The sequence below is a fragment of the Pristis pectinata genome, chromosome 1, assembly GCF_009764475.1.
Source record: "Pristis pectinata isolate sPriPec2 chromosome 1, sPriPec2.1.pri, whole genome shotgun sequence".
Classification (NCBI taxonomy): Eukaryota; Metazoa; Chordata; class Chondrichthyes; order Rhinopristiformes; family Pristidae; genus Pristis; species Pristis pectinata.
This window is the reverse complement of record NC_067405.1, coordinates 83,627,164-83,640,609: the sequence shown is the minus strand read 5'-3', so window position 1 is coordinate 83,640,609 and position 13,446 is coordinate 83,627,164. Positions and strand designations below refer to the sequence as shown.

The 13,446-nt window shown below is 46.2% G+C and overlaps 1 protein-coding gene across 1 annotated transcript in view; it reads right to left on the bottom strand.

Moving 5' to 3' along the window:
- The window catches only part of galnt16 (UDP-N-acetyl-alpha-D-galactosamine:polypeptide N-acetylgalactosaminyltransferase 16), a 116,294-nt gene extending 103,180 nt beyond the window's left edge, over positions 1-13,114 (bottom strand). Inside the window, exon 1 of the mRNA XM_052018211.1 lies at positions 12,868-13,114. Within this exon, the coding sequence (XP_051874171.1) occupies positions 12,868-13,059 (192 nt within the window). The 5' untranslated portion in view covers positions 13,060-13,114. The remainder of the gene's footprint in view (positions 1-12,867) is intronic.
- Between the last annotated feature and the right edge of the window lie 332 nt (positions 13,115-13,446).

The following is a 13,446-nucleotide window of genomic DNA, read 5'->3' as shown; positions in this document are numbered from 1 at the left end:
CAGCAGCAGGTCATCCACTATCCCGTGGAACTGCCTAAAATTTTAAGGAGCATCCTAAAAGTGATGAGAAAGACTCAGCCAGCTCTATCACAGGCACAACCCTCCCCTCCATCGAGGACACCTTCAAGAGGCGGTGCCTCAAGAAGGTGGCATCCACCATTAAGGATCCTCACCACCCGGGACATGCCCTCTTCACGTTACTACCTTTGGGGAGGAGGTACAGGAACCTGAAGACCCACACCCAACATTTCAGGAATGGTTTCTTCCCCTCCGCCATCAGATTTGTGAACAGTCCATGAACCCATGAACATGGTCTCATTCCTCTTTTGCACTGTTTATTTTCGTAACTTATAGTAATTTTTATGTCTTTACGTCTTGCACTGTACTGCTGCCGCAAAGCAACAAATTTCAAGACATAATGTCAGTGATAATAAACCTGATTCTGATTCTGGGCCTGGGCAGTTGCAGGCAAAGTCACTGTAGATGGAGGGCAGAACAATGCAGAACTTGAGGAGTGCAGAGACCTCAGAGGACTGCAGGGACGGAGGAGGTCACAGAAACAGGAAGATCAGAATCACAAGGGATTTGATTGCAAGGGAAGTAGTTGTTTAAGTTCAGGCACCACTGAACTGGGAGACGAAGTGGGTCAGTGATCGCTGGACTGATGGGTAAATGGGGCCTGGTGTGAGTTTGGCCAGCTTTGGATGGGAGGTTTACAGAGGTTGGGGGTTACAGCTGACCAACGTGGCAGTGAAGTAACCCAGGACTGTTACTGACAGGAGCACAGACAATTGCAGCTTGAGCTACACACAGTTGGTGCACTAATGGCAAACCATTGTGGGATGAACAAATAACTTGCTGCAGTCCTAATGCAGTATCTCCACCCAAAACATTGACAATTCCTTTCCTCCATCAGATGCTGCTCGACCCGTTGAGTTCCTCCAGCAAATTGTGTGTTGCTCCAGATTCCAGGATCTGCAGTCTCTTGTGTCTTCATTGGGGATGAAATTGGGTCTATGGAAAACATTTCACTGCAGTGAGCAGAAAGTAATCCAAATCATAACATTATTCACAACGGAATTTGGAAACAACACAATAGTCTCCCAGCCAAGAAATGCAACAGACATTGACTTGGCCTGGTTTTAAACTTGTATTTTACAAGACATCTCCTTGGCTCCATGTTTATTTACTCTCAACCAGGGGACTGTTAAAATATGCCAGAAATTTCCATGCCACCCTTGGCACTCATTTCTTCAGACACACAGCATTCTTTGGGCATTAGTCCAGCCGGTACTTCATCAGTTCGTGTGACACTGGGCACCCAGCCAAGGGCACAGACCATTAACCAGGTCGTGCACAACCCATGACCTCAGATGGGTCACATTTGGGGGAACTGTGCACAATGCACGTTCCAATTTCTGAAGTTTTCAAAAATCCAAAAGCAAAGTCCTGCAGATACTAGAAATCAGAAAATGCTGGAAATACTTAGAAGGTCAGACAGCATCTGTGGGGAGAGTTAATATTTCAGATCAAAGACCCTTGGTCACCGCTCCTGTGAAGTATTTGAGATCGGTTTGAGTAGGTACTTCTTCTCAGGCAGTCCCTCAGAAACAAGGATGGATCTGCTTCCAGTGTGGGTTCTGAGGTGACTGATGAAGCCAATGTGGGAACCTCAGATCCTTCCAAATATGGGACAGGTGGCATTTGAAGAGATGGCGGGGCCTCTTGAGTGCTCTCAAAACACATGTACGCAAGATTCTCAATGTCATTCCAAATGCTCTTACTCCACTTCATGTGGTCATGGGTCAAAGATTCCCAGGAAGCCAATGAGGATGATGCAATTCCTCAAGATGACTTCACGCACATCCTTGAAGCTTCTCCCCCGCCCATCCAATAATTTCTTCCCTTGACAGAGCTCGGAATACAATGTCTGCTTTGGGAGTCAGGTGTTGGGTGGGTGAACAACAAGGCTGGCCCAATGTAGATGACAGTGTATCTTGAGCCTCAATACTGTGGTGTTGGTCCAATAGAGGACACTAACATCCATTCACTTAGGAGACACAGGGGACTGCAGATGCTGGAATCTGGAGCAACAAACAATCTGCTGGAGGAACTCAGCGGGTCGAGGAAAGGAATTGTCGACATTTCAGGTCAAAACCCTGCATCAGGACTGAGAGTGGAGAGGGGGAGATGGCCAGCGTAAAGAGGAGAAGGGGAGTGGTGAGGAAGGATTCCGAGGTGATTGGTAGACTGAGGAGGGGTGTAAGATGACAGGTAGGGGAGGTGATAGGGGGTGGAGTTGGAAGACTGTGGCAGGTGAATGAGAGATAGAGGCAGACAAAGAGAGAAAGTAAATATGGATAACAAACAGATGGAGCGAGATGGGGGGAGGGGAGTGTGAAGATGGGAGACAGCTGCTGGAGGGATGATAAGCAGGAACACAAAGCGCTACCAGTGCTGGACTCTGATAAGTAAAGGAGGTGAGAATGGGAACTGTTAGGGGAGAGATGAACGACAGTTGGAACTAGTTGGAGCACCATAGTACACAATCATCCTGCCTGGTGCAATTGCATGATCCATCTGAATGATGCCTCATCCTTACGCCAATGTCATCAAAATTGACAAAGCTACCGATGTTTGGATAGATTGAATGACTGTTTGTCTCAGTGTTAAAGACCAATGCACTTCCTTGGGACAGGCTGTTGGGTTACAGACCCAGAGGTTGGGTTTTCCTTGGAGTTTGGCATAAAGGTAGCAATTTTCGCTGAGTTTGATTCCTGTGGATTAACTTGTTCCTCATCATAGTGTAGGTTTTCCAAAGCAATTTTCGACGATTGACCATGTTATATGCCCATGGAGGTTGATTAAAAGCAACACTATTGATTAAGTTTATCTTAAATCTAGCTTTGATGTATTTGATATAATTTAGTGGTTTGCTGGACTAACATTGTTTGGGGGGGGGGTGTTACTTTTCTAGAATGAGTGAGGGTCAATTAGGGGCAGGGGTGGCAAAGCAAAAAAATTGGTTGAAAGCTCTTGGGGTCTGATGGATTCTTTCCTGGCTTCAGAAGGCATGCTTCTCTGAGGGAAACAATCACACCTCACACTGGCTTCCATCTACCTCAGCAGCCAGGCCCTCGTTACTGGCCTTAATTTCTTTACCTGTTCAGTGTCCATGTTAAAACAGAGTCAGAATCATGTTTATTATCACTGACATATGTTGTGAAATTTGTTGTTTTGTGGCAGCAAGACATAAGGACATAAAAATTACTATAAGTTACAAAAATAACTAAATAGTGCAAAAGAGGAACAATGAGGTAGCGTTCATGGACTGTTCATAAATCTGATGGCGGGGGGGAAGAAGCTGTGAGGGTCCTTAATGATAGATGCTGCCTTCTTGAGGCACCGCCTCTTGAAGATGTCCTGGATGGCAACCATGCAACCGTGCCATGGCTGTCTCTGCACTCACTTGAGGCAGGTCCAATTGAATTTTCAAAAGGGTATTGAGTAAATACCTAAGAAGTAGAAATGTGGGACAAAAGCAGGAGAGTGTCACTAAATGAATAGCTTTTTCTAAAGAACTAGCACAGGCACAATGGGCCAAATGGCCTCTTCCTGTGTTACGTGTGCATGTGATATATACAGCATTGTGCAATTCTGTACTAATGCACAATAGTTCACCTTGGTGAGCTGGTCAATATTTTAACCAAACATCATAAAGAACCCATTATCTAGTTATCATCGGACTGCAGCTTCTGGCATCCTGCTACTTATAATCTGCCTACTGTGTTTTTTTACGTTGACTACATATCAACAGATTTTATTCGCTAGGAGACACATTGCAATGTTCTGAGATGATAAAAGGCATCGTGCAAATACAAGTGCTTTCCCTGCGTGCCGGCAACTGCTTTGATGTGATGGGAGAATGTGGAATGCATCACTGGCATGTACAACCACGTTTTACTTAGATCTCTAGCTGAGGGTCAGAGGTCAGCCTCCTGAATCAGAAGCTAAACAAGAACAAATGAAAAGCGGCATGAAAACTGTTAGGATTGGAAAGGCAGATTGAATTAGTGACTGCAACCCAGTGACTGAGATCGGTAAAAGACTCCAAAGATGGAGGGAGCTTCCATTCAACCACTCAGTAATAACATGGAAGAATCCATAAAAACAATTCTTGCCAGCGATTGTTTGAAAAGAAGACTCTTCTATTCAAAAGTAACCAGAGAAATTTACAAGAAAGGATTTAAGATGGATTTTCACAGGGATCAATCTAAGTAAACATGACGTTTATTGGAAACTTAATTAAACTGAGATGCTTATGATGATCAAATGATTCAATGGGTCAGATAGTGGAAAACTATTTCTTCTAGTGTTGGCATTCTGTACCAAAATTAGATCTGGCCTATTCAAGAAGCACTCTTCATACAAGTACAAATCTGGCACAGCGACCAGCGAGCAATTTCAAAACTGAGACTGATGGGTTTTATTGGGGAAGAGGATTCAGGGATACAGAATCAATGCAAGTAGGTCAGGCTGAGACACAGATAAACCATGAACCAACTGTGCTGGGGAATAACTTTGTGGGGTTGGAGGCCATCCTCCTATTCCTAAGTAATAGGCTGTAAACCTCCTTGGCAACAGGCTTGAGAGCCTGCCCAAGGTTTTCCCTCATGTCCAAACACAAGGAGAGCAAGAAAAGAAAGGTCTTCTACCTTCCCAGTAAGATTCCAATCACTGCAAAGTTCCCATCAATGAGACTAATTGGGTTACTTAAGTCAATGTGCCCTTCTAACCACAGACAATGATATTATGGCAGCTGCACTAATTCTATTTGCAGAAGTCATCGTTGAGGTTTCAAGATGATATCAGAAAGACTAATATTCATTATTGTCCCTCAGGAACTTCCAAAGCACTTTACGATAACACTTGTTTGAAGTCTTGTCACTGGGATGAATATTGGCCAGGACATCTGGAGTAAATCATGTTGTGGGATCTGTTTTCCTCAACTGAGAGCCTTTGGGACTTTGGATTATTGTCTTGTTAAAAAGATGGTGAAGCCACAGTGCAGCATTCCCTCAGTGTTGGACTGGGAGTGTTGGTCTTTGTTTCTGCTCAGACATCCAGGAGTGGGATTTGAACCCACAACCAGCTGATTGAGTGCTAACCTACCTGTCTGCCTTGCAGAGGGATGCTGCCATTGTACCCTGAATCCCATGGCAAGAGTGATTGAATTATGTGACGGTAGAAGATGATTGAAAGCTGCCAGATTAAAAAGATACAACCGATTCACTAAGCAGGCAGCTCCCCGTTCCCCGGTTGATCAACCTGGCCTATAGCATAAGTGCACTTGGACATCACTTTGTGGCCATAAAGGATGGACAGAGGTGTTAAATGAATCCAAGGCAAAAAACAATACTGCTGTACTTAATGAACTGCAAGAGGCATCACATGCAAGAGAGGGGGGGGGGGGGGGAAATTAACCTCCAGTTCAATCTTCATAGGTCAGAGCACAATTTAAAGCAACAACAGGCAGATGTGAGGAATCGAGAGCTTCAGAACTCTGCATTCACCCAACTCCAGCATCTTGCAAACCCAACCCACCCCCCACCCTTTCCATTCAACTGCAGTTTTCTGCCCCTCCCTTCTGGTCTTGCCTACAGCTGCCACAGCACCAGTCTTGAACATTCCCTCCCCAAACCTTCTCTGCATCTCCTCCTCCTTTGGCCAAGCTTTTGGCCACCAATCTTAATCATCTTTGGCGTTCTCTGATTATAATCTGATGACACTCTTTGGGATCTTTAACAATGACCATACAAAATATAAATGGGCTGTGCTGAAAAGTGATAGAAGGCAAACAAAAAAGTTATACACAAGTATCACTCAGGGTTTGGAATTGCAGTGCTGTCTATTCATTGAAACATTGCTAAGATGGATTTTTTGTGTACATTTACGAGCTTGCTTTAGTAGGGCACCTCGGAGTTTCTGTCAGTGGACAGGGGCTTGACCCTGCATCCTTAAATTCAAAATCATTTTGCCCACAAAATCACTGTGCACACAATCTCAGGGGGACAAAGGGCAGAATGCAGGAGTTAGATAGATCAGGTGGTTGAGCGGTATCACAACAACAACCTCGCACGCAACATCAGCAAGACCAAGGAATTGATTGTGGACTTCAGGAAGGGGAAGTTGGGAGAACACACACCAGTCGTCATTGAGGGGTCAACAGTGGAAAGGGTGAGCAGCTTCAAGTTCCTGGGCATCAACATCTCAGAGGACCTATCCTGAGCCCAACACATTGATGCAATCACGAAGAAGGAATGCCAGAGGCTCAACTTTGTTAGGAGTTTGAGGAGATTCAGCATGTCACCAAAGACTCTTACAAATTTCTATAGATGTATGGTGGAGAGCATTCTGACCAGTTGCATCACCGCCTGGTACGGAGGCTCCAAAGTGCAGGATCACAAGAGGCTGCAGAGGGTTGTAGACTCAGACAGCTCCATCACGGGCATTGAGGACATCTTCAAGGGGCGGTGCCTCAAGAAGGCAGCATTCATCACTAAGGACCCTCACCACCCAGGACATGCACTCTTCTCATTACTACCATCGGGGAGGAGGTACAGGAGCCTGAAGAGCCACACTCAACATTTTAGGAAGAGCTTCTTCCCCCTCTGCCATCAGATTTCTGAACGGTCCATGAAACCATCAATACTACCTCGTTATTACTTTCTTTTTTGCACTATTTACTTACTTTTGTAATTTATAGTAATTTTATGTCTTTGAACTGTACTGTGCAAATTTCACAAAACAACAAATTTCACATTATCTAAGTCAGTGACAATAAATCTTATTCTGATGATGGGCATACAGAGCATGAGTGAACCATCCAATCGGAAGTGTGAATCACCAGCCAGGGCTGGGAAGGAAGATGAGAGGGTTAATCCAACCTCAAATCAAGTATGGAAATAAAGAGTAGATCAGAAAGATTGCATTGCAATACAAGAAAAAGGTAAAGAAATAATAATAAGTAACTTTTTAAAAGTCTTAATCATTAAATCTGAAGATATGCAACTCTAAATTTGTAGTTGTGAATTTTAGACTGAAATTTCATAAACAATAATCACTAATCACCCAACAACACACAAAGCACTGGAGGAACTCAGCAGGTCAGGCAGCAGCAACAGAGGGAAATGGACAGTCGACGTTTTGGGTTGAGACCCTTCATCTGGACTGCAGGTTTAAATATTGTTCAATAATGCAGTCCAGATGAAGGGTCTCAACCCAAAACGCCGACTGTCCATTTCCCTCCGTTGCTGCTGCCTGACCTGCTGAGTTCCTCCAGCATTTTGTGTGTTGCTCCAGATTCCAGCATCTGCAGTCTCTTTGTGTCATTATCAATCACCCTGTCGTTAAGAGACCTACAGCACTATTTGCTTAAATGTATAAGGTGGATTTGGTTCATGTCTACTGAGCAAATACAGCAGCTTCACAAACAAAACCAGAGAATAAGTAAAATACTCCGCAGGCCAGGTGGTATCTGTGGAGAGAGAAAAACAGAGATATTCCAGCTCAATGACCATTCTTCAGAACTCTATGATGAAGGGTCTTTGAAATCGAAATATTAACTCTGTTTCTCTCTCCCCAGACGTTGCCTGAAACTGCTGAATGTTTCCAGCTCTTTCTGGTTTAATTTAGATTTCCAGCATCTACAATGTTTTGCTTTTAGATTACAGCTTTCAAGAGCCAGATAGTGAGATGGTTCCTTTTGTGAAGCTGATGGTGGAATGGCAGAACTCAGACATCACTTTTCAGTGTTTGTATCTGAAGTCGCTATACCACTTGCACATTAAAAAATAACGGCACATGTCATGTTACAGGAAATACAAAGGAGCAATGTTTCTACTTCTTTACAGAGGGAGTGAAAAGCCACAGATGTTTCTTATCTTAATGAACCAATAAGAAGACCATGGGTTTCAACTCATTTACAAGAATGTTGCCAGGACTCGAGGGCCTGAGTTATAGTGAGAGGTTGGGAAGGCTTGGTCTTTATTCCCTGGAGTTCAGGAGATTGAGGGGGTGACCTTATAGAGGTGTTTAAAATCATGAGGGGCATAGATAGGGTGAACGCACACAGTCTTTTTCCCAGGGAACAGAAATTAAAAACTAGAGGGCATAGAAAAAGTGAGAAGGGAAAGATTTAAAAGGGACCCAAGAGGCGACTTCTTAACACAGAGGGTGGTGGGTATATGGAATGAGCTGCCAGTGGAAGTGGTAGAGGTGGGTACAATAACAACACTTAAAAGACAGGAGACACAAAAGGTTGCAGATGCTAAAATCTAGAGCAACAAACAATCTGCTGGAGAAAATCTGTGGATCTGTGGGAGGAAAGGAATTGTCAATGTTTCGGGTCGAAACCCTGCATCAGGACATTTAAAAGACACTTGGACAGATACATGGATAGGAAATGTTCAGAGGGATATGGGCCAAATGCAGGCAAATGGGACTAGCTTAAAGGTTCCGCATGGTAGGCTTCTTCAGGAGGTCAGAGGCCAAGGGATCCAGGGAGGCTTGGCAGTGTGGATTCAGAATTGGCTTGCCTGTAGAAAGCAAAGGGTTGTGGTGGAGGGAGTGCATTCGGATTGGAGGGCTGTGACTAGTGGTGTCCCACAAGGATCGGTTCTGGGACCTCTACTTTTTGTGATATTCATTAATGACTTAGATGAGGGGGTGGAAGGGTGGGTTAGCAAGTTTGAAGATGACACAAAGATCGGTGGTGTTGTGGATAGTGTGGAGGGCTGTCGAAGCTTACAGAGGGATATTGATAAGATGCAGAGCTGGGCTGACAAGTGGCAGATGGAGTTCAATCCGGAGAAGTATGAGGTGATACACTTTGGAAGGACAAACTCCAAGGCAGAGTACAAAGGTAATGGCAGGTTTCTGGGTAGTGTAGAGGAGCAGAGGGATCTGGGGGTTCATATCCACAGATCACTGAAAGTTGCCACACAGGTGGATAGGGTAGTTAAGAAAGCTAATATCCCATATGCTTTCTTAACTCATGGGATCGAGTTTAAGAGCCGCGAGGTAATGATGCAGCTTTACAAAACTCTGGTTAACCATACTTAGAGTACTGTGTCCAGTTCTGGTCACCTCATTATAGGAAGGATGTGGAAGCGTTGGAAAGGGTGCAGAGGAGATTTACCAGGATGCTGCCTGGATTAGAGAGTATGGATTATGAGGAGAGACTAAAGGAGCTAGGGCTTTACTCATTGGAGAGAAGGAGGATGAGGGGAGACGTGATAGAGGTATACAAAATATTAAGAGGAATAGATAGAGTGGACAGCCAGCACCACTTTCCCAGGGCGCCAGTGCTCCATACAAGAGGGCATGGCTTTAAAGTAATGGGTGGGAAGTTCAAGGGAGATGTCAGAGGGAGGTTTCTCACCCAGAAAGTGGTTGGTGCATGGAATGTACTACCAGGGGTGGTGGTGGAGGCTGATACGTTGGCCAAGTTCAAGAGATTGTTAGATAAGCATATGGAGGAATTTAAGATAGAGGGATATGTGGGAAGCAGGGGTTAGATAGTCTTAGGTGTGGCTTGAAGGTTGGCACAACATGGTGGGCCGAAGAGCCTGTATTGTGCTGTATGGTTCTATGGTTTTAAATGGGCATTTTGGTCAGCATGGATGAGTCGGGCTGACCGGCCCGTTTCCACGCTGTATAACTCTATGACTCTTAAGCAAACAAGGAAAGGTATGCTGAATATCTTTTCGCTCTCCCTCTTTGCAGAAATAGTGTGTTGTGTAACTTAGCCACAACTGTGTGAGAAATTCCTCTTTCTGACACAAGATTGATATAATATCTGAGCACCTCAGGTATTGTATATAAGGCACTGCAATTAAATGCTATTGTACCCAGGACTCAGGGAATGAAACTACTCTCAACCACTGTTACCAGCTGCAGGGATAAACTTGCCAGGTACTTTGCCCTTTGACCTGACAATGGTTGCTGTCCAGTAATTGTCAATGAAATGCTGCAAGACCCCACTGTCAAGTTGACTTCTAACCATGATTATACACAGAATTATTCATTGTCAGCTGGTTCGCTGATTTAAAAAGGGACCTGAGGGGCCATATCTTCACACAGAGGGTGGTGGGTACATGGAATGAGCTGCCAGAGCAAGTAGTTGGGGCAGGTACAATTACAACATTTAAAAGACAGTTGGACAGGAATATGGATAGGACAGGTTTAGAGGGATATGGGCCAAATACTGGCAAATGGGATGCTCTCCCTTCTCCCCTCTCCCATCAGGCAGAAGATACAAAAGCCTGAAATCACATACAACTAGGCTCATGGACAGCTTCTATCCTGGTGTTATGAGATCATAAGATATAGGAGCAGAATTAGGCCATTTGGCCCATTGAGTCTGCTCTGTCATTCAATCATGGTTGATTTTTTTCAACCCCATTCTCCCACCCTTTCCCCGTAACCCTTAACCCCCCTATCAATCAAGAACCTATCAACCTCTGCCTTCAATAGACCCAATGACTTGGCCTCCACAGCCCTTTGTGGCAACGAATTCCACAGATTCACCACCCTCTGGCTGAAGAAATTCCTTTTTATCTCAGTTTTAACGGGACGTCCCTTTATTCTGAGGCTGTGCCCTCGGATCCTAGACTCTCCAACTAATGGAAACATCCTCTCCACGTCTGCTCTATCCAGGCCTTTCAGTATCCAGTAAGTTTCAATGAGATCCCCCCCTCATCTTTCTAAACTCCGTCAAGTACAGGCCCAGAGATATCAAACACTCCTCATACGTTAAGCCTTTCGTTCCTGGGATCATCCTTGTGAATGTCCTCTGGACCCTCTCCAGGCCCAGCACATTTTTTGCTTAGATACAGGGTCCAAAATTGCCCACAATATTCCAAATGCGATCTGACCAGTGGCACATCCTTGCTTTTATAATCTAGTCCTCTCAAAATGAATGCTAACATTGCATTTGCCTTCTTTACTACCAACTCAAACCAACCCCTTGTACGATAAGATGGACTTCTGACCTCACTCTTGACTCTACCTTGTTATGGCCTTGCACCTTATTGTCTGCCTGCACTGCACTTTCTCTGTAACAGTAACACTCCATTCTGTTATTGCTTTTCCCTTGTACTACCTCAGTGCACTGATGTGGTGAAATGATCTGTTTGGATGGCATGCAAAAAAAAGTTTCTCACTGTACCTCCGTACATGTGACAATAATAAACCGATTTACCACCTTGGTCGGCATGGACGAGTTGGGCCGAAGGGCCTGTTTCCATGCTGTGTGACTCTATGGCTCTAAGTCACTGAAGGAACCTAGTAACAAATAGAAAGCTATCTGGACTCCTGTTACTTCTCAGCTTTCATCTAATCCTTGTGTATAAAGCCATGCAGACTAGGGTACCTTACAACTGGGATTTCATCCTTCCTCCATCTCTGGCCTCTTAGCCAGCTTCCCAGTTTAAGAGGCATTTAGACGGGCACCTGAACAGGCAGGGGATGGAGGGATAGAGACCATGTGCAGGCAGATGTGCAGCTTAAAGTGGCATCATGGTCGGCACAGACATGCTGGGCCGAAGTCTGTGGTTAATAATAAAATTGGTTTATTATTGCCACATGTACCGAGGTACAGTGAAAAACTTTGTTTCGCATGCCACCCATACAAATCATTTCATCACATCAGTGCACTGAGGTCGTACAAATGTTCCTCTCGCACTCACCCATCATTGGCGCCAGTGAGCCGGGCCCTCTGCTCTAAAATTCCCTCCCTTAACACGGGGGCCCCTCCTCTAATCCACTTTTAATAACCTGCCTCTTTAACCAAACCCATTTCTCAGCCGTCCGAATATCAGGGTAATTTGCTGGTGGGTAACACAGCTGGTCGGTAAATGCCCTTAACTTCAGCTCTCGTCGCCTTATCCGTTTCCAAAAAGCGCAGAGGAGGCGAGAGAGTACAGAAGCTGTTACTACCACGCTGCTCTCCGCTCTCCGCCCTGATGGTTTGGCCGCTTGCCCGCAGCGAGGTCGGCTCAGCACAGCCAACCTCCAACCCGGCACCGACTACAGAACCTGCTCTGTGCGCACCGGCTAAGCAGGGCGCCCGTGAACTGGCTTCAACAGAAACGCCGCCGTTAAATGCAAATACTAAATTATGGCAGGATTTGTGGCAGCGGCAACGGCTTCTATTATTTCAAAGAATCCCTGAATTCCAACATAATAGATGTTACACCTTCCGTGTCTGATAACCAGACTCATGGATCTTCCCCCTCACCCTCGCATCCCTGCCTCGGCCCGCTGCAACACAGATGCTGATACAGTAAACCCCGTTCAAGATAGCGATGGGCGCATTAAGCCGTAAATAGAAGCGAGCGACAGACATAGAGATGGGTGATAAAGAAAGGTAACGCAGAAAGATAAGAGCAATAAGGGAGATGAATGAGATGGAGGGATAGTGGCCAGGCATAAGGTGGAGGTAGGTAATGAACAGACAATGGAGAGAGAGTGTGGGATGGTAGGGATGTAATGGAGAGAAAGAGAGGAGAGATATAATGAGGGACAGAATAGTAGAGAGGTAAGAGAGAGGTGTAATAGAGTCAGGAGAGAAGTAACGGAGAGAGACCGGTAGGTAACGGAGAGAAAGAGGTGGTCTCGTTGCGATAACGGAGGTGTAGCTGATGATAGGGAGCGAGAGGGGGATGGTGGGGAGAGGGATGGTGGAGGGAGAGAGGATGGTGGAGGGAGGGGGGATGGTCGGGAGAGGGATGGTGGAGGGAGAGAGGATTGAACGGCTGGAATGGTCACTGCTCCCCTCCGGCACCCCGCTGCCGCCTCACTCACCGCCTGCCGGCCGCCGGCGCCCTGCCCGAGGTGCTGGGGCTGGAGCTGGAGCTGGAGCTGGAGCTGGAGCTGGCGCTCCCCAGGGCTGTGCGCTGCGGGACGGGGCTTGCCGCCTTGCCACAGATAGTAGAACAAGCCGAGGATCCAGGCGACGGTGAGCAGGGCTGCGGCGTTCACCCGCACCCTCCGCATCGTGGGCCGGGCGCTGCTGCCACCTCCCAGCCTCCTGCCCCTCACACCCTGCCCGGCACACAACCCTGCCGCAGACACAGCGCTGCCGGCCACCGCCGGGTCCTAACGCGCACCCCTGCATCCTACTCCATACATTCCTCACAACCCTGCTCCGGGTAACTCAGCAGCTGTGGTCCCGTCCCTACAAATAACCTTTCATCATTCCCGGCCCATCCCAGTGTCCTTCACCATTCCCAGCGGAATCCCTGTGCCTCCATTCCCAATAGATCCCTGTCCCTCTATTCCTAATCCACTCCCAATGGATCCTTGTACCTTCACCCTATTCCTAACCCATCCCAATGTGCCTCCTCCGTTCCCAGTGAATCCCCATCTCTCCACTCATTCCTA